We start from the raw sequence: 24,693 nt of genomic DNA on the forward strand, positions 1-24,693 counted from the left end.
AGATAAGCACTTGTTTCAGTGTGCGTGAGAGCTAACGCGAATTCATTAATAATGAGGAGGGATGGCATGATGAGATTATTGCCTCAGCCCATGCGGTGCGTGCGTTCGGGACGCTTGGTGCTGTCAGGCTTCTCTCTTCTCACCCGAGTTACGGATGCGTGGAGAGTGAAAAGGTACAACACGCCTAATCACAGCCCTCGCCCCCCCTCACTTGCTGCTTTCACGCCAAGAATGTTGTCGGTCCATAAACATCTGTAGATGAAATCGTAAATTTTGCTAGGTAACATTGTGTGCTTCATGCTGTTGTTACAAGTAAAATGCAATAACAAGACGTATCATGATACTACAATTCTTTCTTTTTTTTCCCCTCATGAAAAGGAGTTTGGATTATTTTAATGGTAGGTTATACATGGTCTCTCGATACTGCTAGGTAGTTTTTTCAATCCTGATTTCCAGGTTTCCCTCCCCAGGGACATAAAACACTTGAGATACATATTGGTACTGCTCTACGAAATGCTGGTAAACAGAATTTCTCTAAGGAGTAGAGCAGGGCCTGATCCTCTTCATTGTGAGGCTGCTGATAGCAAATTCAGAGTATACCATCTGTCAAAACTAGTTGAAATGGGAAAGATATGGGTATTTTCTTCCCTTAGGTCTCCTTTTTTAGACAAAATGCCCTTTCCCCCCAAAGAAAAGTGCTGACCCGCTGGATTTCATTTCTTTTCACATCCTTCTCTTCTGCAGTTCAGGAAATCCTATAGCATCTCTGTATTTTATTCATTCCCTGTGCAAACAGGGTACAGTACCACTAGACACGCTGCTCAGATAAATAGCAAGGCTTCGCTGATTGTGCCTTAGTGATATTTTCTATTTTAGCTGTGTTTGACTTTTTCCAGTTTGTGGGCATGTCGATACTTTCCGTGTAGGTGTGGACCACTTTGGGTTTCATCTGCCTACATAGCTTGCTGTAGCAGCTTATGGGATCTTGTCTGTCTCAGTCACCGCAGAAGCAAGTCGCAGGCTCCCCGGCGTGCAGGGGCACGGGTCGAAAACCACAGCCTGAGTTTAAATAGGCTGTATTGAGAGAAACGGAGAAGGGAGATTATTGCCCGAGTGCAAGCGGGGAAGCGGTGGTCTCTGGGTGTGACACTGCCTGTGTTTGTACTGTGTCACACTTTTAACAAAATTAACCCTGATTTATATAAAAGACAATTTCAGGCCTTAAAGCACAGCCTAAGTGGTTGTAATTGTGCCAGACTTTGGGCAGACAAGTACGTGGGGTTCTTTAAACCCAGCGTTTGCTGAAAGGTTGCAGATTTTGAAAACGGCTCCAGGCAGAGAAGCGGCCACAAAGACGCGAGTGCCACCCGCGTCTTACCCCGTCGTCCCCTTTCCCACAGCGCAGCAGCGCCCGGGGATGGATCCGCTCCATCACAACGCTGCCTTTTGGCTGCGTCTCTCTGAAAGAATATTTCCACTCTTCCCTCTGAGCTAATGCATTTTACCACAAGCTTTCCTTTCGAAAGTAAAGTTATCAGAAAAAGAGAATAAAACTTAATACGAAACAGAGCCCGGGAGTCCAGAGGAAGAGGGTAGAGGAGGACAGGGAAATGCGGCACCAGCGACTAAGTGGTGGCTGGAAAGCTTCTGTTCCGAGCTGGCTGCAGGGTGGAGAAACCCGGAGCTATCCCGACTCCCTCGCAGAGGTCGTTCTCCTGGAAAATTTACAGCTCCGAGCTGATTGTTTGACTTGGCACTATGGTCAGGATGCTGCCTTGTAAACTTAGTAATAGCTGCCCTCTTTTTAATTTGTTTGACCTTGACTACAATAATTTATTATGTGCATTAGATTTTTTTTTTTTAAAACAAAACAGCACAACAACAAAGAATTTGGCTCCCTTTTCTTTCTTCCATGGTACTCTGGTTTTGAACTCCTCGGGTTTGATGGCGCACTGTGCTTCTGCAGTTGTGCGGGCCGAGTTAAGAGGATCGCATTAGAAAGACATTTTCTTAGAAAGGAGCTTCTCCAGGTTTGTGCTGTGGCAATTTGCTTTTCCCAGTGTCTGTCTTTATGAGTATGGTTTTCCTTTTTTCCCTGGCAGCCCCTTTTGAGGAAGAGCTCATTCATATTTTCAGAAAACCTCATTGCAAACAGATGAAATACTCCAGAATAGCCCCAGTATTTTGTGTATCTGCGACTTCTTGTAGGTCTCTCTGTCTTAGCAGAGGCCAGGACACAAAGAAAACAAGATCTCTCCTGGATGTGTGATTTATTTTTTTTTTCTTAATGCTTAAAGTGAAAGCAATCTGCTGGCACAGCCTACCTTGGTTTCTCTCTCTCCTGTCACTTGCAAATTTCCTCTTTGTTTGATAGATCCTCACAGAATATTACATTTTCTTTACAAGCCCAGCATTGGGTAGAATAATTAGACTTGTTTGAACATCCTGATCCACAAGTCAAAATCGTCTTCTCTGTCTGTTGTAGAAGAGCACACGTTTCGCTGCGAGGACTGTGATGAACTTTTTCAGTCAAAGCTCGACCTGCGGCGACACAAGAAGTACGCCTGCAACGCCGTCAGCTCCCTGTACGAGACCCTGAATGACGAGATCAAGCAAGAAGGTCTTGGAGATGGACAGGTCTATGAGTGCAAAGACTGTGAGAGGATGTTCCCCAATAAATACAGGTACCGGAAAATTGCCAGACCCTCCTCTGGCCTCCCCCTCTCCGTCACTCCTGCGCAGTCCTGTCTGATGATGGGAAACGTGGGACCGAGGTGGGAGCTGGGCGGCTCAGGACAGCTACGGGAGTATTCCTGTCCTTTCTCCATAGGGTTCAGGACAGTCGTTTTTAGGGTCCTTCGATGTCATGGGCTATCGGACAGCATTTTGTTTCACCTTGATTTCATAGACTGTGGTGCTTTTCATTACCCCTTGATAGAAGCACCCACAGATTATTGGCAATATAAAGTTTAAATGGTTGTTTCCTGAATTCCTGTGACTTTTTCAGGGCTGTGACAGACAGGTTGATAGACCTGGCTAGTCTCTTAGCAGCAGCTGCTCCCATGTGATCCGGGAAAACAGTGCTGTTACGTTCTGCCAATATTTGCATGAAGACTTTTTTTATGTAATTCTTGGTCATTTGAGATCAGTGGATATAAAGAGGCGTTGTTATACTAAGAACTCGTAACATGGTCATGAGCTCCTCTTTGATCTTGCAGAAGCAATTAAAAAAATCCTATGCCGATCAAATTTTTGGTTTTAATTTTTTTTTTTTTTAAAGAAAATGTTTATGAAAAACTTTTCTGTTCACCAAGCATTTTTGTAATAGGGATGTGAAAAGGAAAGAAAGAAGATAAGAAATTCTCCATCTCATATTTTTATAAATAATGAAGAATAATGAATTGGATAATATGAATAATATTATTCAAGAAAATGAATAATATTATTCAATTATTATTATAAGGCAACTATAAACAAGAATTAAACTTCTTTTAAAAAGGAAAAATTCTTTGTCCCAATAAGTTTTAACTGAAAATTTCCATCTTTCAAGCATAATGTGATAGTAATCAAATGCAGCTTTAAAGCAGAGATCTTTGAGATTTCTGATTCATTTGCAATGTGAGACTCAAATGGTTAAATATTAGGAGCCAGTTTTAAAAAGTTGAAGGTTTTTTTAATCATTTTAGGATTGTGTGTGTTTGCGTCCTGAGCCTTTAACTCCTGGGCTGTATTTTCAAGGTTTTCTCCACAGCATAAGGACTAGGGGTTTATCTGTTTACCGGGGGCTGAAGTTCTCACATACCCATTTCAGTTGACTTCTTAGATGAACAAACACCACGCACAGCAAGATTTGTTATAAAATTAGGAGAACTGGCAATGCTCTGCCACAGGCTATGTGAGTAGAGCAAAAACCTTGAGCTTAAAGCCAATGCAAGGCCTGTTTCATTTCAGTTAAAAAATTTAAAAAGATGATGTTCACCAGCACTAGTCACTTTGAACTTAATTATATTGTTACTTTCAGATCTTTTATCCAGGTAAGTGAAGAAAAAACTATTTTTCCGAATGTAGAGAAAGGTGAAATGTAAAGAACATTCCACTAGTTTATCTGTACTGAAAAGAGCTTGGCTCTTGGCTGTACTGGGGGCGTTTTGGGAGTTGGTAATAGGTCCTGTACCCCAGTGATACCTGTACAGTGGTTCTGTTAGCACAGTTTGATGTCTTTATTCCTCGCCTTGTGTTTCTACGTTGGCTACTTTTGATTAGATACTAGGAGGCTGCAATTCGCTTAATTTTTTTACCTGACAAGGAAAGGAGAACTTCCTTTAAATGTTTTAAATATTTATGATTTTTGGTAGAAATTCCAGTTCTTTTATCTCTCTAGCTGTGTTAGAAACTTTCTCCTCTTTAGCTTCCAGCACTCTGTAGTTTTTATGTTAATTTAGGAAATACCCTTTTGAAATGCATCTCTCGTCTCCTCTTTGTCACATCCGTGTATTTCCCGGCTCCCCTTGGGGTCTGGAGTGGCACTGTGTCCATTTTGCAGAGGTTAAGAGAAGCAGAAAGATTTTAAGTCCCTTTTTCCCTTTAGTGAGTACTTATCCCTGTGGGTAAGATGTTCAGCGTCGCCTGGTGAAGCTAATTCCAGGTATTCAAATGTGGCTGAGTTAAGGTCCCAGTTGCCCTTGATTCCTTGGGAGAAGTGGCTCAGACAGACCTTGACTGGTGTCAGACTTGGCTTGCCCTTCGGGCACATCTCTTGTAAGCCTTGCTGGCAGCGGAGCAGAGGGCTCCGGCACAAGCGCTGCTTTTTAGCGTGGAAAAGGAAGGAAGGAAGGAATGACTTGTTCAAAGGCAGATCAAAAACCTTCGGAAGGGCCAAGGACAGAACACTGATTTTACAAGCCGTGTCCTGATGTATTTTCAGGACCTTCTCCTGTAGAGGAGATTCTTCAAAATCATCGCTCCTATCCGTTACTTTACGGACCTTGTAATTAAGAAGGAAACGTGGCAGAACATTTACCGGTCGTCACTGTGCTCAACACAAGTATCTCGAGCTTGAGGCAAAAGCCCACGTGTGTGCTAGGAGGGATTTCCAGTTGTTGAGCATCCCTAGGTGACCGAGAGGCCTTGTCAAGGAATTTCCAACTGAACTCGGATGGAGATACCCCAAGTCACTAGCCACAGACCTATATGCTTGGAAGGTGTTTGGAGTTGTGATAGGGGCTCCTGGGCTCAGTGGCTGCATTGCCTTTTAGACCATCGATTCCACATATTTGGGTTGGGGTTTTTTTAAGCGAATAATATGAAGTCCTTTTTTTCGACAGGGAAAGATAAAGTGAGAAACATCACCATTCAGTGTACTGCACGCTGACGGATTTAGTGGAGCTGGCAGAGAATGTCCACATCTATCCCTCCCCCATCAATCTGCTGCATTTTATGTACTGAGAGAGCCACTAAAACACAGAATATATCCAGTCAGCGTACCTAGATGTTCTTATAATTTTTCAGAAGTTAATACAGATCAAATCAAGAGTGCCACTGGGGAACTGAAATTGAGCATTTAGCAGCTGACTAAATAAATAAATGTTTTGCTAATCCCAGTAGGTACTTCCCTCTAAACAGCATATTAGTTTGTCCATATTTGCTCTAAATAAACTCATAAATCACAGTTAACAGGATCGTATTTTTGTATATGTATATGAAAGGTATATATTTCTTTGTACGTGTAAAAAATTTTGTAGTGTTAAGAACACCATTTCTTTAGCAAAATGCATATTGCTTCTTTAAAATTAGTGGATTGGCAGTTTATAAGGGGCATGTTCATGAATATTAACTGCCTGACTTGAAGGAAGAGGCGGTTCTTCAAGGGAGTAGCAGGCTGGTGGCTGCTCGGATTCGTACGTGGAGTTGCCAGGCAGGTTGCAGTCCCACCGAGCCCACTTGCGATGAAGCCACCTTCTACACCGTTGCCCTTGTTCGCGTGCCAGCAAACGCCCTCAGGGCACAAAGATTTCAGCGCAGGTCAGTTGTCAGTGCAATTAGCCTTTACGCTGGGAATTTCAAAGGACGCAGTGTCAGGTCCATTCCGCTCCACCGCTGAGCAGGCAGGTGCCTGCTGGGGCCGGGGTGCCTCTCGACGTACGCAATTCCTGGGCGTTTCCACCGGGCCTGAGGACGATGTCAAGGCTGAGTCAGTTCCTAGCTTTCTAAATCCCTCAGGCTCTGTGGAAATGCCCAGGAGTTATCTGCTGTGTTATGTGCTGTCCCGTAGCATTTAATGAAGACTGGCAGGATTTTCTAGCAGTGTTTAGTTTTAATGTTCCTATAAAAAATACAGCCGTGCTTTAAAGTTCCATAGGAATGGTTTAATATCAATCTGTAGGGGATTTCAGGCAGTAGCAGCTTTCACGTAAGTTTGTCCTTCATCAGAATTCACAGTAGGGAGGAGTATTTGTAACTCCCGTTAAACTACACTGCAGGCAGCAAAGGACGCAGGCTTTCTTCCTTTGCTCCTGAGGACTGGCCTGCGAGGTGCCGGATTTCCAGCCCGCTTAGTACGTTTTACAGCACTCAGCCTTCCACGGAATGGTTTCCCAGGCGCCATTCCTGCCCCGCTGCCACCGACGGTGCCGTCCCTTGACCGTCACACCTGGTTTGGTGGCCCGGCAGAGCGCTGCGTGCCGATGCACAGAGACAGCGCTTTGGCGTGGGGGAACCAGAGCACCCTGAGCCTTTCTCTGAAAAGCCGTCCCTGCCGTGGCCCTGTTCCAGTAGCCACTTTGGTTTGCCATCATCCTCCTGGTTTGGGAGAAGCTGCCAGTTGGCAGAAGTTGAAATTGCCGAGTTAAGTAATAAAAGATGTCTGACATTTAGAAGTGAAATGTGTTTGCACCTTATCATGTTTCTTTCCAATGTTAAGTTGCTGTGTTCTGGGAAGCTGTGGGCTTTGTGCCCGTGAAAATGGCAATGTGATAGTCTCGGCAGCAACAGCTAATATCTTGTCTTTCCCTGTGGGGATGCCATAGAAGTCTCGGGCACAAAGTGCTCATTTTTCCCTTCAGGAACCTGCGGGGTCAGGTCTGGTTTTACCTTCCTTTTCCTCCTTGTAAATGGACTCGGGTATTTAATAAGAAATATCATAAAACGCAGCGACATTTTGAGGCGGAATAGGGCAGCTTCCATCTGTGAAATAAAAGCCAGAAAAAGAAATGGTATTTGCGTGTCGCTGCACCTCTCATGGTCGAAGTGCTGCTCGCCTCCTTTGCGCAGAGGCTTTCGCAGTCGTGCTCTGCGGCCGCAGTTAGTCCTGGACCCCCCGCACCCCCCGGGCTCGCAGCCTGTTTCTCTATCACCATCTCTAATCGCCTCTCTCGGTTTCAAACCTCCCTGATGCGGGGCAGGAGTTCTGTAACAGTATACGCCTTGACAGTAAGTGCCCGGTTCAGGTGGGCGCTCGGAGCTGGGCTCCGTTCGCTGCCGGCCCGGGCTGTGGGCTGCTGCCCGCCATGCGAGGTCAGCCTGTCTCTCTTTCCCAGCCTGGAGCAGCACATGGTAATCCACACCGAGGAGAGGGAGTACAAGTGTGACCAGTGTCCCAAGGCTTTCAACTGGAAATCCAACCTGATTCGTCACCAAATGTCTCACGACAGTGGGAAGCGGTTTGAATGTGAAAACTGTGTTAAGGTACGGTGCAGGACATGGTGACCGTGGGCAGCTTGGCCTGGGAGAGGGCGCTGGGACCTGGGGGAAGGGGTCCAGAGGACGGGCAACCCGTGCCAGCGCAGTTCGGTGGCCCGGCCGTGGTGTGGAGCGCGGTAACGCAAGGAGAGCAGCCTGCTCAGCCGGCCCCAGCACGTCAGCTTGGCTGCGGAGCTCAGCCTTGCCCCGCGCAACTCGCCTTTGGCCTTTTCCTGGGTACTGGAGAGTCTGCCGGGGTGGCAGGGGAGCGTTGTGCAGGGCAGACGTGGGTAAGCAAACAGCTACTAAACTGTGAGCACCGCACACTTCGGAGAGCGTGCCGGCAGCCTGGCAGGACGCGGCTCAGCCCTGCTCGCTTCATTATCTGTTTGCCGCGGGAGGTGAATATCCCGCACTCCTAATGCCAGGAGCGGTGGTGACAAAAAACGGACAAAATAGTCAAGCTTTTCACATATACGCTCTTCTCCCTGCTGCTTTGTTTCCCCTCCCTCAAGGCGTTTTCTCTTTCAGGTGTTTACCGACCCCAGCAACCTCCAGCGGCACATCCGTTCCCAGCACGTTGGCGCGCGGGCCCATGCCTGCCCGGACTGCGGCAAAACCTTTGCCACCTCGTCTGGCCTCAAACAACACAAGCACATTCACAGTACTGTCAAACCTTTCATATGTAAGTTGTCACGGCCATCACAGAGCTCTGGCTTTTGCTATAATTGCACGTATCCTGCGGGGCCCCCCAGTACTAGCTGTCCCTCTGTGAGCAGCCGCTGTAATTTTATAGGTCAGAGCACAAGATGAAATTCCGCAGCGATTTTTTTTTTTTTTTTTTTTTTTTGCATGCTCCCTGTTTTTTCAGTAAACATTCATGGCAGTTTTTGACTTTCTTGACAAGTTAAAAGCTGAGTCTCTCAGCAGTCCTAGCGATGCCATTTTCTCATATCTTTTCTTTCTCTCTTCTTTTTTTCCTTAATAATTTTTGAATGTTCACGTTGGTGACATAAATAAATAGCTGGCACAGCCTGATCGAAATGTTTTTCAGGGGTGCCTCAAATCCCGTAGCCGTTGTAAAGAATTTGGAATAGTCACAGAGACGAGAAGAAGGTGTTTTTTAAAAAGAGTTTTTTCCTTCTGTATTTACTGCATGTTACATCTAGATAATGCTTGGCAGCCAAATAAATAGCAGATTAACAGTGTCCTTAGTGCTCTCTTCAGTGGAATATTTCCAAAAGGGCCTTTTCCCTTGAGAGCCATTCATCTCATCTCTTGTCATTCTCAGGGCTGTATATTTTTTTAATTGACACAGCACCTATTGGATTTTGATAACTCTGCAGAAAAGTGGATTGTGTCACAATAAAGCTATAGAAACTGTAGGGACTACTTCCTGACACTCTTCAGAAAGCGCGGTTCAAGCACAGAAGGGGATCTGTGTTTGATTCCAGGCTTTGATGTTACGGTAGGGAAGCCACTGAACCCACTTCTGCCTTTTTTTCCCTGTTGGTATAATGGGAACAGTATGCAAGAGTATCCTGGGAGACTCGTTTCATTAATGTGTTCTGAGATAATCAGATGGGTGTCAGTGGAGGAAGAAAAAATACTCTTATTGCTCATTTCGATGCAATCTTTCATTTGATGACGGGCACATGAAAGAGATAATTTGAATCTCATAGTATTGCTGCAGTGAGATGAATGATTTCTTCTCATAATCTCCTCACTCTCACCTCATAAGAATTAGGGAGTTGTCGGTCTAAATCAGCGTGTAAAACAACTTGAGACCGATTCTGCCTGGTTCAGATGTGCCAGGTGGAGTCACAAGCACGAGTATGGAACCCATTAGCCACTTCAGGGGAGCCATCGGGCAGGGTTCGCTGGGGAGCTTTTCTTTCCTTTTCAGTGGAAGAAAGGGGGGGGGCGGGGGCGGCTGTTTGTTTGTCTTTTACAATATTATACCTGGCGTTAAAAAACCCACAAAACTGTAACTTTATAACTGCAGAACACAGAACAGCGAGAGAGGACATTACTTGCAGAGTTACTAAATCATTCTATAACTGGAGACTTAAACAAAATTTTCCAGTTTTCCTTATTTTAGAACGATGATGTGAGCTCTCATACCTACAGCGCTTTTCTTTAGGGAGTTTTGTGCAGCATCATATATATCTAGCAACTCTTTCTGGGCTGGAAAATGTGAAAAAGGAACCCGATTCCCTTGGAAGGCTTTGCTTTTGTGATCCTTAGTCTTCTGATAAAGTTTTGCCACCTGAGAACAGTATAACTTATTTTTTGTAACATTGCAAATGCATACAATAAAACCAACGCAAACACCGCAAACGCAGTGTTGAGCCCGTGGAAGCTGACAGCAAGTGCACTCAGTTGTGGTACAATCCGCTTAAGCAGATGAGCCATCTATTGTAAACTGGTGTGTGTCTTCTAAAGCACAGTACGGCATCCCTTGGCACGAGGCAAGGGAGATGGTTAAAATTAGAAAGAGGTAACTTTGTTCTGGAAAGAAAAATATACAAACATCTTTTAAAGAAATCCACTCAAACGTGACATTTCTTCAAATACGATCGGTAATTTGAGAGGGAGCTTACAGCATCCTTACACGTGGGAGTATTTGCACCTGCCTGTTCACTCGGACACACAGCGTCACTCCCACAACCCTGAAGGTGCTGGCTTTGCGTAGACACGCAGGACAAGAAAACTGCTCACCCATTCTAGAGCCAAGGGTCAAGCAGTTAAAGTAGCATCAGAACCGAGACGGGCAGCAGTGAACTGGCTGTCCTGGCTTGAGCCTGACAGCACGTGTGGGGGGACGGCACCTCGATCCCTCTGCCACTGTCTGGTGGCAAAGTCTGCAGCAGCAAAGCACGGGAACAGTCCGGAAAGGCAGAACTGGTTGGCGGGGCTTGTGTGTTAGGCGGATGCTGACATATCCTTCTGCTTAAATTTCTGTAGAAAGAGGTTGCTGTATCTAATAGACCATTAGCTTTATGGAAAACAAATTGAGAAGCGTTTCCTTTCGGTATTTTTTAAGAAAACATTTTAAAATGAAGTAAAAAAACTAAATAAACCCCTTCTTCGAAAGTTCAGGTAGCTAAAATACTACATGCAACAGCCATAAAACTGTACGTATGCAACAGTAGTCATTCGGAAGAACTGACAGAAGTTTTTAAGGTGTGATTGCCAAAAACTAGGGATGGCTTTAGCGTTCCAATTTGAAAAAGCTGTTACTCAAACGTTGAAACCCTTCTGATGACTTTCTGCTTCTCCTTCTGCTTGCGTGTCCTTTGCAGCTCCTTGCTGTATCTCAGCCCAAAGCAGAAATGCTGAAATACTCTGCGGAAAGATGGTTCATATTAAATTTCTAGTGCAATCAGAAACCAGACACAGCAGACCCTTCAGTGACAATCCACTGAATTTTGGGATGCTCATTTGAACAGAAATGTCAAATTTGATCAATTTTAATAATCTTTGCTTTGAATTTCAATAGAAAGGACTTCCCCTTATATTTTCAGAGCTGCCGGTGAAATATTCTCCTGACAGTCGTTTGATATTCAAGCACTGATGTAAATCCCGAAGATTTAGAAGAAAATATAGGGAAAGTCACGCTTGCATGTACCAACTCTGAACTGTACTGCCCCACTCCGAACAATATACTTTCCCTCTCAGTTTCCATGTTTACAAAATGGTGATAACAGCAGTTCTCCTGTGAAAGAAGTGTGTTAATTCACTAAGAAGTACAATTTACTCCTGTGTTGAAAGAGGCAGCAGATAATAAAAAGTTACAGTGTTTTGATATATAGAAAAGTTTAGGTGGGATTTTTTTCTTACTTTGCCCTGTTCCTTCCACACCAGCAAAGTCTGTAGGTGAAAGAGGTCATAAAAATTCACATTTTGAAAGCTCGGTATTTACAGGTCGTTAAAGAAAACGCTGATGTAGCGTTAACTTAGCATGGCTAGGGTGTCTTACTAATTTAACGAATACAAGATCTCACCCCGCTTCTAGCTGAACTGAGGCCTGGCTGGCAAAGTATTTATAGACCATCCCTACGGAGTGGTTACTTGCTATTAATGGCATTAGAGGAAGGGTAGGTTTGATTAAATGCGGCAAAGTTCTTCTCCCTTCAGCCTTCAGTGCTTCCTGCCATGCCAGGACTGCAGGGAAAGCAGACTAGCTAATATAAATAGATCTTATCATTGAAATGCATCATTATCTTTATTGAAAATTCCAAACAAATGTTTGAGCAGGAGTAGCACATCCCCTCAGATTTCTGTAGGGAGTCACTTGCTGAGAGATCCTGCGGGAAGGCGGTTTGTTGAAAGGTGAGCGTGTTGTTAGCTCTGGGACGGAAGCCGCCGTGAGCCTGGCCCGGGATGGCTGGGCGATGGCTGGGATTCAGGCGAAGCATCGCTTTCTGTCCGCTGCTCCTGGGGGTCTTCCAGCCTGCTCCCCCTCGCGTCTCTTCCAGCGTCCTCGGCCAGGGTTCCCAGGGCTGCCTCCTCCTTTTCTGCACGTAGCCGAGCTCACAGCCAGGTGAGGCCGAGTCCTGTGTAAGCCTCTGAAGAGGGAGGTAGCTTTTCCCGCATGCTTGCAAACTAGAGAGACCAGATGGACTCAGTAGCTTGATTTTATACAGGGAGAGCTGAAGCACAAAGAAACTAAACGGTGTGCTGAAGGTTACGTAGGGAAGCCTTAGCAGGAGAGATGTGGAGCCGGGTTTCCAGAGATCCAGTCCAGCCCGGGGCTGTAGCCTGCTTTTTACCTCTTCTCTTCTGTCTGTAGGGGATTTCAGGGGCAGGGTGGCAGGGGTGGGGACGCTGCTGAAGCTCCTCGCGAGTTCCCTGCCGTGTCCTGTTAATTTCATATTGCTTTTGTTCTTGGTTTCTGTTGATGCTTTAGGTGAGGTCTGTCACAAATCCTACACGCAGTTCTCCAACCTCTGCCGTCACAAGCGGATGCACGCGGACTGTCGCACCCAGATCAAATGCAAGGACTGCGGCCAGATGTTCAGCACTACCTCCTCTCTCAACAAACACCGGCGCTTCTGCGAGGGCAAGAACCATTACAACCCGGGGGGGATTTTTGCCCCTGGCCTACCCCTAACGCCCACTTCCATGATGGACAAATCCAAGCCCTCTCCCAACCTCAATCATGCCAGCCTGGGATTTAATGATTATTTTCCATCCCGCCCGCACCCGGGGGGGCTTCCGTTCTCGCCTGCCCCCCCAGCATTTCCTGCCCTCACTCCGGGATTCCCGGGGATTTTCCCACCGTCGCTATACCCCCGGCCCCCCTTGTTACCACCCACACAACTGCTCAAAAGTCCCCTCAACCACACTCAAGACGCAAAGCTTCCAAGCCCCCTTGGGAACCCAGCACTTCCTCTGATCTCTGCAGTGAGCAACAGCAACCAGGCCGCTTCAGGAGAGGAGAAGTGTGAAAGCAGCCTGGAAAACTCCTACCTGGAGAAGCTAAAAGCCAGGAACAGTGACATGTCCGATGGCAGTGACTTTGAGGATGTCAATACAACCACAGGCACAGATCTGGACACCACCACTGGCACCGGTTCTGACCTGGACAGCGATGCAGAGAGTGACAGGGACAAAACAAAAGATAAGAGCAAGCAAATTGAGAGCAAGCCGGATTTTGTCAGCAGCTCTGTGTCTGCAAGTACCACCAACAACACGAGTGAGATCCCTCTCTTCTATTCTCAGCATTCCTTCTTTCCTCCCCCCGAGGAGCACCTGCTGCCTACCACGGGAGCAGCCAATGACTCTATTAAAGCTATCGCCTCCATCGCAGAGAAATATTTTGGGCCTGGCTTTATGGGGATGCAGGAGAAAAAGATGGGTTCGCTCCCGTATCATTCCATGTTCCCTTTTCAGTTCCTCCCCAATTTCCCCCATTCACTCTATCCTTTTACGGAGCGGACCCTCAATCACAACTTGCTGGTCAAGGCAGAACCAAAGTCACCCAGGGACCTCCACAAAGTAGGCAGCACCAGCTCAGAGTCACCCTTCGATCTCACCACAAAGCCAAAAGAGATTAAGCCAATCTTGCCGCCGCCTAAGGTCCTGCCAGCCCCGTCCTCGGGGGAGGAACAGCCACTGGATCTGAGCATTGGCAACCGCATCCGAGCCAGTCAGAACGGAGGAAGAGAGCCACGGAAAAACCACATTTATGGGGAAAGGAAGCTAATGGCAAGTGAAGTCTTACCCAAGATTTCCCAGTCTCAACTGCCTCAGCAGCCATCCCTGCATTACGCTAAGCCATCACCCTTTTTCATGGACCCCATATACAGGTATTAACATACCCTGCCTTAAGCGTTTCCTCTAACGAGCTAATTTTCTAGCTGACATCGCAACTTGAGGCGCATCGGGTTGTAGGTTGTTTAGAAAGAGCAGTGGTGGTGTGCTGCAGTTGATTGTACTTCTCTCTCCTTTGTCACAGCACGTTGAATTTTCTGAATCGAAAGGGCTGAATAATTGAAAGGAGTACTGGTAATCAATATGTATAAAGAACCCATCCTTATTTTGATAAAGAAGAAACTTGACCTATTTCAGGACTCTCCCACGAGCCAACACTAAGATGGCACTTCTGCTGGGGAAATTCCAGAGGTTTGATTCGATAAGAATGCAGAGTTCAGATGCCTCGGAGCCCGGGCTCTCATGGCTTGGGAATGAGTCAGGAGCCCTGGGAGCCTGGAAATGCAGCTCTCCCACTGACTTACTTGATGGCCTTTTGTGAGCCACTTCACCTTTCTTCCTCCCCGCCCCCCTTTTTCTTTCTAATTCCTTTTCTTAGAGTTTTGCAGTTCATAGGAACGGCTGTTGTGGACCCAGCCTTTTGAAACTGTTTTTAAGTCTGGAGTAGCAAGTACTATGTAAAGACACGGTAGCGTGTTATTATCCGGACATCTCCCAGACACATTTCTTGCAGACTTATCTTTCTTAAAGATAACAAGGCTTTTCTAGTTTCACTTGAAACGGATGGTTGCTGAGGAAGGCCCGAGTCGTTATGTCATGCCTAGAGTAAGCTGAACATGGAAGGCATGTCTAAAGCAGACTGGATGAAGTTATCCAAATGTCAGTTAAACTCCCGGAAGGAATGAATTCAGAAGAAGATGCAAAGGGAAGAGTTGAGTCTTTTAGAGCTTTTTATAAAACCTGTTTCTAAAGGAAAATTATTTTAAGGTTTAAGGTGAGGGTACCAGTCAGTTTGTGTATTACCCGTCCGGGCGCTGGCACTACCTGTGGTACCTTCCTGCTACGGATGAGATGTATTTGTCACGTAGCAAATACCATTTGCTCGTTTTTAGCAAAGTCCAGTGAAAAGAGGTATCCCGAACTAGTTTGATTTAGACATTAACACAGCAATTAATTCTCCCGTAGGATAGGATGCTTCATAACATCCATTTTGGTACGTGGCTTTGGCCCAGAGGGCTCCTGGATTCAGTGTCTGGTTGAACAGCCAGTTCGTGGAAGCGAGCGGTTTGTTCTTGCGTTACTTGAGCTAAATGCGAGCAGCGTGCTGCAGGGTTGCACAGTGAGCCTCGCTGTAATCCGGCCTGCTGGAAAGTTAATGGATGTGCTGCAGAAGCGGGTGTTTTCTTAGCGCTGGAAGGACTCGTAGTCACCGCAGAGCGATTATGTCAGCACTGGGATGGTTCGCTTGAGTGTTCAAAGGACTGCGAACAACAACGGGTGGCGTGGCCTTCGCCGCTGGCTGGAAAAGCAGGCCAGGAGAACAGCACCTATGTCACTGCCCTGCTGCTATTGTACGGCTGATAACTGTGGGAAAAAATGATGTCAATGTCTAGCCAGGCCAAAGAACTGTCAGCTGAGATGAGGATTAGTGAGCCCTCGTTGCTTGCTATTAAGAAAGCGTCTCTCGCTTTGCCAGCACTCTCGGGGCTGATGCTGTGTCGCTGCTTACTTGCTTACCATCTGTGATGGAAACGGCTGCATCACGACCCGGGACGTGTAATGTATTCTGTCTGGGACCCACCGTGGTCATCTCCTCCTGGAAAAATAAGTAATGATGTAAATAGTCCGGCATTTATTTTTGTAAAAAGTGCTTCTGGAAAAAAATAAATAAATGGGATAGAAAGGCAAAAGCTTCGAGTTAGCTTAGGATCCTGCCACCTCTGGGCATTCTCAGTAGGAATGTTAAAATAACATGGGTTGAAAAAGCCGTTGCCAATTAAAATAGCAGCCTCGGGAAAACCGTAAAGGTCCAGAAGACAGATGGAAGTGAAGGATGGGGGCATCATTTGTTGCATTCCATGGGATGCATATAGTTTTAGTAATATATTAAAATAGAAAGTCAGTGCCGGAGTTGCTTGCGAATCAGACTTCTGATGTAATGAGCTAAACAGCAGAGCTTCCAAGTCCCAGCTTAAAAAATATGGAAATATTTTGTTTCTAAACTTCTCTTTATCAGACTCTCTCACATCATTTGGCTCCTTCATTTTTCTCCCAAAGGCCACTTAAATCCTTGACATTTTCTCCTGGTGATATAATTTAATGCAGCCAGACAGCCTGAAATCAGTGCAGTTTTTAGCTCAGCCTTGTTAAGGTAACGTTCTCAGGCACTGGGCTGAAAAGATCAGCTTAATCCTCCGGTCACTGCGGAGTTCAGCTCTGACGAGGAAGTTGGTACGTTTGTCGCGTTCTCATTACCCGACGCTGGGAGCTGGTAAAGCTGTGTGAAACGCCGTCGCTTCACTGAGGTTTTGGGTTCCTGGTGCAGGTGGGGCTGTCTCTCGAGACGCCTGCTGCCAGGCTCCGAGGGCGTTCCCCTGGGCATCGCAGCTGATCTCGGCTCGGCACGGCACGGAGAGGAAAGCTTCGCTGGTCGGGGTGGTGCTCGCTGGGGTTTACTGGTTTACCTTGTGTCAGGGAGAAACTTTTTACGTGTTGTTTTACAGGTTGTTGTGTTTCTCAAAACTCACGTCCGTAAAAACACGTGCCTTCCAAAGCACAGCGATTCTGACTGCATCTCAAACCCAGCTCTTCTCTTTTCTTCTACCTAAGAAAAATTAAATGCAGATTAAATACAGTTCGCTAAATAGCGCTCTGCATGACTCTTCTTTTAAACTCTTTGGTAATTTGATCCACACACCAATCAGCTGAAATGCAGCAAAATAATTTGCTCTCATTTATGCTGGACTAATGTAGTTAAAATTACTCTTACTATTGGATTTCTGCTGGTTTAGCTGAGATGGACTCTATTCCAGTAATTTAAAGATGCAGCTGCATTTATTGGAGTTACTTCCATAACACCTTTTTCCCCATAGAGGACGTTTCAGTTTCTCTTTTTGGTGATTCCACGCCATGGTTTCCCTGCAAGTAGAATATTTTGTGAAAGCAAAGCCAGTATTTTCAAAAATAGGAGCCTAATTTTAGGATCATTTCTGCATAGTAAGGTGCTTAAGCGTGGAACATTTGAATGGACCATAGTGACATCGGAAGAACTCGGGTTCCTAAGTCACTTCAGAAATCTCCCACCAGTTCCTAACTTTTTAAATTGTTGTCCACATATGCTTGCCAAAGAAACTCGATGCAAATTATATCTCAGCTGCAAGGGAGGAAATAAATATGAAACACCTAATGATTTCAGCACACTCGGGGCTGCAAAGTCTCGCCTGGTGTTAACTCTTAAGATAAAAACAAACTCTCAAAGACAAATTTTTTCCATGCAGCGGCTGCCTGCTGTGGACTCTAGAGCTTCTCCCACTTAAGCATTGCTTTTGCTGTAAATGTAGTTTTTTTCATGACCTTTCACAACAGCAGAGGCTTATAAACCACTGTAGCAGGGGCATTGGTGCTCACATAGAAAGACCAAAATGTTTTCTTAGTCGTCAGTCTGATGGCTAAAAAAATACTGCCCGGAGGAGGGGATCCATTTTCATATCGTTTCCACTGCCTTTTGCGAGGTAACTTTTGGGTCATAATGTGTAGTATCCAGTAGAAGGGGAAGACAGACATTTGTGTCAGTAGGAGAATGGCCTCGTATATATAATTTGAACACCTCTGCAAATGGTTTGGCTGTTTCTGTGCTGCCTGTAGCCCTGTAAGGTATGTAACCCTCTGTGTTGTTGTCCAGCAGGGTGGAGAAGCGGAAGGTGACCGACCCTGTGGGTGCCCTAAAGGAGAAGTACCTGCGGCCCTCCCCGCTGCTTTTTCACCCCCAGGTAAAAGCAGTGACGTTGTAATGCAGTGCTGATTGAATGCCAAGAAGTTTGAGACGGAGCCGGTACAAACAGGTCGCTTGGATCAGACCCTTTCTCATCCAAGGGCCTGACTGGAAACTCCGCTGTTTTCCGCCAGTTACTTTCAGATACGTTTAATTTCGTACCTGGTTTGAGGATGATGGTACTTAGGCCTTGCTGTTTCTTTTGCATTAACAGAAGAACGGGGATGGGGTCTGGACAACTCTTACGGTCTGCCAAACTCCCCTTTCACATGCCAGAATGCCTACGTAATTTTTCCATTGGGAACACCCGGTGCAGTCGTTTGCAGTAGTGCAAAGTGGAGAAGGACTGTCCAGCATCCGAGCAGTAGCATTTTATACCTGCCTGACGTTCCCTTACATCATCTAGAAAGCGCGAAAGTGCAGGGCAGTGGAGACTCAGGGTTCAGTTCTGCCTGCTCCAAAAGGTGACGGGTCACTCGACGGAGAACTTGTGTTCTCTCCTTCCTGCACAGCTGCTCTAGTCTCTGTTCTTCTGACAGCTCACGGATATTTGCTCCCTCTGCATCTCCTTGAGGTCTGAGTCACTGCAGAGCAATGGGAACCGCTGCTGGACAGCTTTCCCGTTTGACAGGGGACGGGGAACGCCAGCCCATCAGCCCCCAGGGCAGCCGTGCCAGGCCTTTACCCGCAGGATTTGAAAGGCACAGCTAAGTCCAGTGCAGCCAAGACTATTCAGGAGAATCAACCCCAGTTTACAAACCCCCTTATCTTACAAGCGATAGCTAAACTCTCCAAGAAGCGATGCTGCTCTTGGCCCGTAGGATTCCTTGCTCCATAATGGTAACGCAGCGAGTTCTGCCACGCGCTGCCCGGCAGCCTCTCCGGCGTGAGGGTGGCCAGCTATCCTCCGTCTCTCCTGCTGCGAACACATGCTGGGAGCTGAGCTCTGTGGTCATTATTGTACTCTCCTTCATATTCACATGCATTGTTCTCCTCTGATAATGTTTCCCACCTTAGATAAATAACTTGCAGGTTTGTGAAAGCTGGATCCTGGTTGCTTTCACAGCTAAACTTAGTTCCCTCATTGTTTCGCATCAGCCTCAGAGTTTGGTTAATAACTTCCCCCGATTTTTCCTTCATACAGGCTGGATAATGGTGACAGGCTGGCCAGGAACATCCTGTGTTTGTGTGAGTTAGAATAGTGGGGATATCTGCCTGTAAAGAATCTGATAGCAGGGAGGAGCTAGTGTGGCAAAGCAACCCAACAAGACGATGAGAAACGTACAGACCCTGGGTAGGAGCAAGCATTGGGTGGAAGGTTATTAACATTGTTCCTGAAATCCTGACCACGTCCTCTTCCCATGGCAATGAAAAGATGTGGAAGGTCTGGTTATCTCTAATAGCTTATCACACAGAATAGCCTAAAATTTACAATCACTCGAGCCCGAAACTTCCTGATAACTAATTTTTAATAAAGCGGGTTGCTGTGTAAAGATCACTGGATCTGGAGAGCTGCTGTTCCCATGCTATGTAATCAATCGGGTATTTCAAACACGGTGAACGAAGACAGGTCATTTGTTCAAGAACACGTGGGATTTTTACTACCAGATCCCCATCCGATATTATCCTGGATCTTTTCCTAAGGAATCGTATTTTCAGGGGCTCCTGCTGCTTGTCTTCTTCGTTAGGCCCAACGTTCATATACCGGGTCGATTAGAGGCGCGCTCTGCATGTGTTTCTCTCACTCTAAACACGAGTCTGGTCTCAGCCTTTTCTTCTGTGAATAATTCCCCAGCTCTCATAGAGGGCCCTGGGTGGGATGTGATTAAGCCAAAAGATGTGATAAAGACTGAGCATTCAGAAGATGCTTTCTCTCTCAAAATGAATTTCAGGCAACTTTTATTTCTTAGCCAGTCGTTGACAGTACTTGCTCTGCTCTGATGGGAGTTATTTTTACATTGTCTATTTTAAATGAAACTCTGGACAACATAAATAAATGGTGTAACTTTTTGATAACTTAATGGAAAACCTTTTCTCACCTGTTAAGTTTCTTTTCTTCTCCCCTTCTTTTTTATTATAACCAGGCAGTTGTTCCCTAAATAGCAAAGTGCCTTTACCACTGGAGAGGCTATGGCCGGTGTTTAGAATTTTAAAATAAGCCTACGGCTATCAAGCCAGCAAACATCTCTGACTAAGTGCCTAAAGAACAGGGCACAACAAAAGATATCTCCAGGTACTCCAGCAAAGGGCTGAGTGGCATAGCTCTGAAAGATCCGGATAGCATTTTAACATGATGGTTTTGTTACATGACTGGCAGCTGGGGCAGAGCTTTTGCTGTAAATGATCAAGTAACCTTTTCAAGTGGCTGGCGCTAAGTATTACTTACTATTTATCATGGGCTGGGAGCCTCCAACTAAGGGGCGGTGGATCTATTATCGGGAAATGGGTTTTACTACTCCTCTTTTTTACAGCTTATGAATGGTTGTCAGCCTTCCACAATGTATTCTTTGGTGATTAAGACAACTTTTTTTTATCGTCATACATTTTAAACAATATCTTGGCTCTCCACCCCCCCTCCCCGAGCCCAGTTTAATAAAGTGTAAACGTGCAAAAGGTCAGCCCTTCCTGTACAATAGAGCATCTAGTTTTGATATATGGCTTCCTACTGCCTTCCGCTTGCTCGCTGTCCCCCCGGCTCTCGGGCCGGCTCTCCGTGCAGCTCCCACTCCCCCCAGCGCTCCCTGCTTTCCCGGTGATGTCATCTGCGGCGAGGAGGCAGCTTTATTGCTGCCTTGTTTGTTTTATCCGTGTTTTCTGCTTGGTATCTTGAAAGTGCTCTCAAGAGTGCATAAAATTGAACGTTGGAGATGTCAGCATAGTCCTCCGAGTTGCATTTCTCTCTTGGATTTGGATTTCCTGTTTTGCTCTAGTGAAAGTAAAAGCGGTTTTCTTTAGGTAGGATTTTTATGCGTATCCTTTTTTTTGCCGAGTTTTTTCTTTCCTTTTTTGCTTTCCCCTTCTGTATCTCCAGGTTTTTCCCTTTCTCCCTCTTTGTGGTGTGGTGTTTAATCCAGTGTTTATGTGAGAACGCGGCCATCGCTGAGTCACACAAACTAAAGCTGATAAAGGCACCCAGACACGTTTTATTCCGTGTCACATCTCTAGGCCTGTATGCCTGCCGCTCCCGTCCGCGCAGGCGTTCAGTGTGTAGGTTCTGGTCCTCCTGACCATAACTCATCCAGCCACAGCTCACAGAGGGTATTTTGGCTGGAATTCCCTTCCACTCCAGGAAGCTCGGCCATCTCCCACCCATCCTTCCATCACCTTTACTGGCTTCTGAACCTTTCTTACATGTCATTAAAATGTCGGCCTCTTCGCTAGGCAAACTCTCTGTGGACCCACTCCATCCTGAGTCTGATCTTAACTCCTCCTCTTCACCCCTCCAGCCTCAGCCTCTCCTCCGTCTCAGCTCCCTGATCACGCATTCCCCCGTGCTCCCTCCCACTCCACTTGGGCCAGGGTTCTTCTGCCTCCTGCCCAAAACTGCTCTGTCCTCTCCAACCTGGGCTCCCCTGCCTGCCTGCCCGCAGCTCGCTGCCGCCGTCCCTCTGAGCCCGGGCGCGGGTAATGGGTGCTCTGTGAGAAATCAAACCTCCTTGCTTTCCAAGACTTTGTTCTGAGTTTGCGAGGAGGGTTTGGGCGGTGAGTTCTACATCCAGCAGTTGACCACGGTGTCTAGTTTTAGTGTCATCCTGGAAAAAGGGAAGCCAAGCGTGTTCTGGGATAATTTTTAATCTGAAATGCTGAAACTAAGCACACGCACATTGCAGAAGGTAAACAAGTGCCTCATTTCTGAGATCTAATGCTTACTGCACGGCTTTGCCAGTTGTATCTTTTCTCATTTCCCTGAGCCCGATACACTATTTCTCTCTTTCCTGGCTGGATTCAGCGGCTCCATTTCACGCTGTGCAGCCAGCTTCTGAGAGTAAGAGCAAACATCAGCAACAGGCTTTGACCAACATACTAGTGCTAAAAGACATGTTTTATGCATCAGATATTGTTCTTCCTGTGGATTTTTATGACATGAGGTCTTGCCTTGTACTTGTAGATGTCAGCCATAGAAACAATGACAGAGAAACTGGAGAGTTTTGCAGCCATGAAGGCAGACACTGGCACTTCCCTGCAGCCCCTTCCACATCACCCGTTCAACTTCCGATCTCCGCCACCCACGCTATCCGATCCCATCCTGCGCAAGGGCAAGGAGCGTTACACCTGCAGGTAAGGGCCCGGGCACCCCGCAGAAGCGAGACCGTACCCCCGGCCTGTGGAGGCGGCCCTGGGAGAATGCCGCCCTGGCTGGGAAGCCGCATCAGGCACCAGCATGCAGCAGAGCGACTTCACACGGACATCTTTACTGTCTCGGCACGGGTGGGAGGAAAAACAAGAAGCAGCAGAATTAGAACAGAGCATTCTGATGACTAATTCGCTCTGAAATAGCTTGTTTTGTCTGGTAGAAAATCAGCATCTTTTATTTTCTTTGTAATTTTTAATAACCTTGAGAGCAGATCTGGAGATTCTCAAGCAAACGGAATTCTCCAAGCCAAGTCTCTTGTGTGTGGTAGCAGATCCCACAGTTTCCAATGCGAGTGCAATCTCAGTTATGTCCAATCTCAGCTCTGCAAAATAACCGAATTTTAAAAATGGCATACAGCAAACAACTTTTTCAAACACAATTGTATCCACAGAAGGACTTACGTATCCATTGCAGCTGTAAAAGCTCGTATCGGAGCAGATCACTGGGGAATAAAAACCTGTGTCTGCTTACGCAGTTTTACCTGCACCTACTAGAGGTTCTTGTGGTGGTCTCCACTGCATTTTTCTTGGGTGCAGTAAGTGGGTACATATTTTGTTTGATGTATCTCTTATGTTCAACTTTGCCACAAAAGCAACGGGCTCAAATTTCTGCTGAGTATTTAGAAATTTGAGTTTTCTACCTACAATAGGGACTAAACTGATACTTAGATACACACTCACAAGTTAACGTTTGGGTTTTCATTGTTGATGAACACCCACATTAACCGTTCATCTTCAGGACGTCTGAAGGTGCTGAATGTCTCTGAAATTAAGAAAGTCTACTCATACGTTCCTTCTGCAACAGTAAGCATCAGGTTTCATAGGCACAGAATGTAACCCTTCATCCGTAATATTTTATTTCCCAATTAATATTTTTATTTATACCGCCCTTCCTTTTGAGTTTACTGTGAATCAGATTTATTGTGGAACACAGTTCCTTCTCTTATTTAATTTCCTATTGCTGCATTTCCTCATTCTAAGCAGACTGTCAGACTCACAGCAGTATATCCCAGTAACAGTAACACAATGCTGCAGCGTTTATCCAGAAGAAAATTCTGTGAATTCCGAGAAGGATGATCAAGTAGATTCTGTACGATAAGCAATTAAACAGGGCTGTAAAGGAGACCTGTAAAAATCTCAGGCGACGGACAATATGAATAGGCAGTGATTAAACACTCCTTATCCTAATGCAGGACCAAGGTGGTATCGAATGCAGGTACCGAGTGACAGGTTCAGACAAGCAGGAGGTTCTACACAACACACAGTTCAGCAGAGGAACTCATTGCCGAAGGAGGTTGTGGATGTCCAGAGCTTATGTGCATTCAGAAAGCTTTTAGAAAAGCAGATGGAAGAAACTCAGCAAAAGGGTATCGAACACAACTATTCAACCTTAGGCTCAGGAGGATCTTCAACTTCAGATGGAAGCCGGGAGGATATATTGGGGATGGGTCACTACATCCTTACTGTGTTCCTATATACTTGCCCGGGCTCCAGGATAAGCTACGAAGTCAGCCAGCATTTGGGTCTGAACCGGGTGGTCTGATAGGGTTTTTTCGTTTCCCTGCCCTTCCCAGCGATGCAGCATAATCGCCTGCGTTCTGTGTCGCCGATGGAAATGGGTGACACCGGTATCTCGCCACTGTGAATGCTGTTGTTTGGGGGTGGGTGTCCCTCTGTTAGTTTTTACCTCCACACCTTCCTCCCTCAGTACATAGGTGCTTAGAGTTATTAGTGCATAAAGGGATTTTCCCTTTCGGGAGCGGTATCAAAGCGAGTGAGGTCGGTGGTAGCTGGTGATACAGTGTCTGTAAATGATCTGGTGTGGCAGGACTTTCATGCACTGATGGTTACTTTGGCTTTCGCTGTCTAGGTACTGTGGTAAGATCTTCCCACGCTCAGCAAATCTGACAAGGCATCTGCGGACACACACTGGAGAGCAGCCCTACAGGTGATGTTGTCCCCCGGATAAAACCCCTTTCCCAACACACTCCGTGTTCACCGCTGTGTTATTTTTTCTCCTTTCTATAAAGCTGTGCCAACATAATACCGCAGTCCTGTAGCATTACATATAATGATTCATAGGATTGTATATTATGTGTACCAGCCAAAAATAATCAGGCTTGGCAGCTTGAAGATAGACACTTAACTTATATTTAGATGTATGCTGGCAAATGAGCGGTCTGATTTGCAGTGTTGTTTAACACTCACGTTAACCATTCATCTCAAGGACAGCTGAAGGTGCTGAATGTCTCTGAGAATCGGGCTGGTTTGAAGGGCCCGCTAGTAACTTAACTGCTGGGTCTAGCTGGACTTTTTTTTTCTTTCCCTAACACGTATCAGAAGTGCCTGGAGTAGTGGATCAAAAACCAAAAGAAAATAAAAGCCCTGTAGCGTATCTGCTTTAAAATCTGAGTTGGGGAGTGTCCTACCTTAAATCGCAAAGTTAAAAAGAG

General features: G+C 46.1%; 1 protein-coding gene across 2 annotated transcripts in view; it reads left to right on the top strand.

The window, feature by feature from the left end:
* The window catches only part of PRDM16 (PR/SET domain 16), a 353,263-nt gene that overhangs the window by 309,982 nt on the left and 18,588 nt on the right, over positions 1-24,693 (top strand). Inside the window, exons 6-12 of one of the 2 annotated variants that reach the window (XM_075520498.1) lie at positions 2,486-2,684; positions 7,536-7,683; positions 8,209-8,362; positions 12,590-13,991; positions 17,801-17,885; positions 21,996-22,165; positions 24,111-24,188. In XM_075520498.1, coding sequence (XP_075376613.1) covers positions 2,486-2,684; positions 7,536-7,683; positions 8,209-8,362; positions 12,590-13,991; positions 17,801-17,885; positions 21,996-22,165; positions 24,111-24,188 — 2,236 coding nt within the window. Of the gene's footprint in view, positions 1-2,485; positions 2,685-7,535; positions 7,684-8,208; positions 8,363-12,589; positions 13,992-17,797; positions 17,886-21,995; positions 22,166-24,110; positions 24,189-24,693 lie in introns of both variants that reach the window. The other variant, XM_075520499.1, reaches the window with a different exon arrangement.

Source organism: Mycteria americana, chromosome 18 (assembly GCF_035582795.1).
Source record: "Mycteria americana isolate JAX WOST 10 ecotype Jacksonville Zoo and Gardens chromosome 18, USCA_MyAme_1.0, whole genome shotgun sequence".
NCBI classification, from domain to species: domain Eukaryota; kingdom Metazoa; phylum Chordata; class Aves; order Ciconiiformes; family Ciconiidae; genus Mycteria; species Mycteria americana.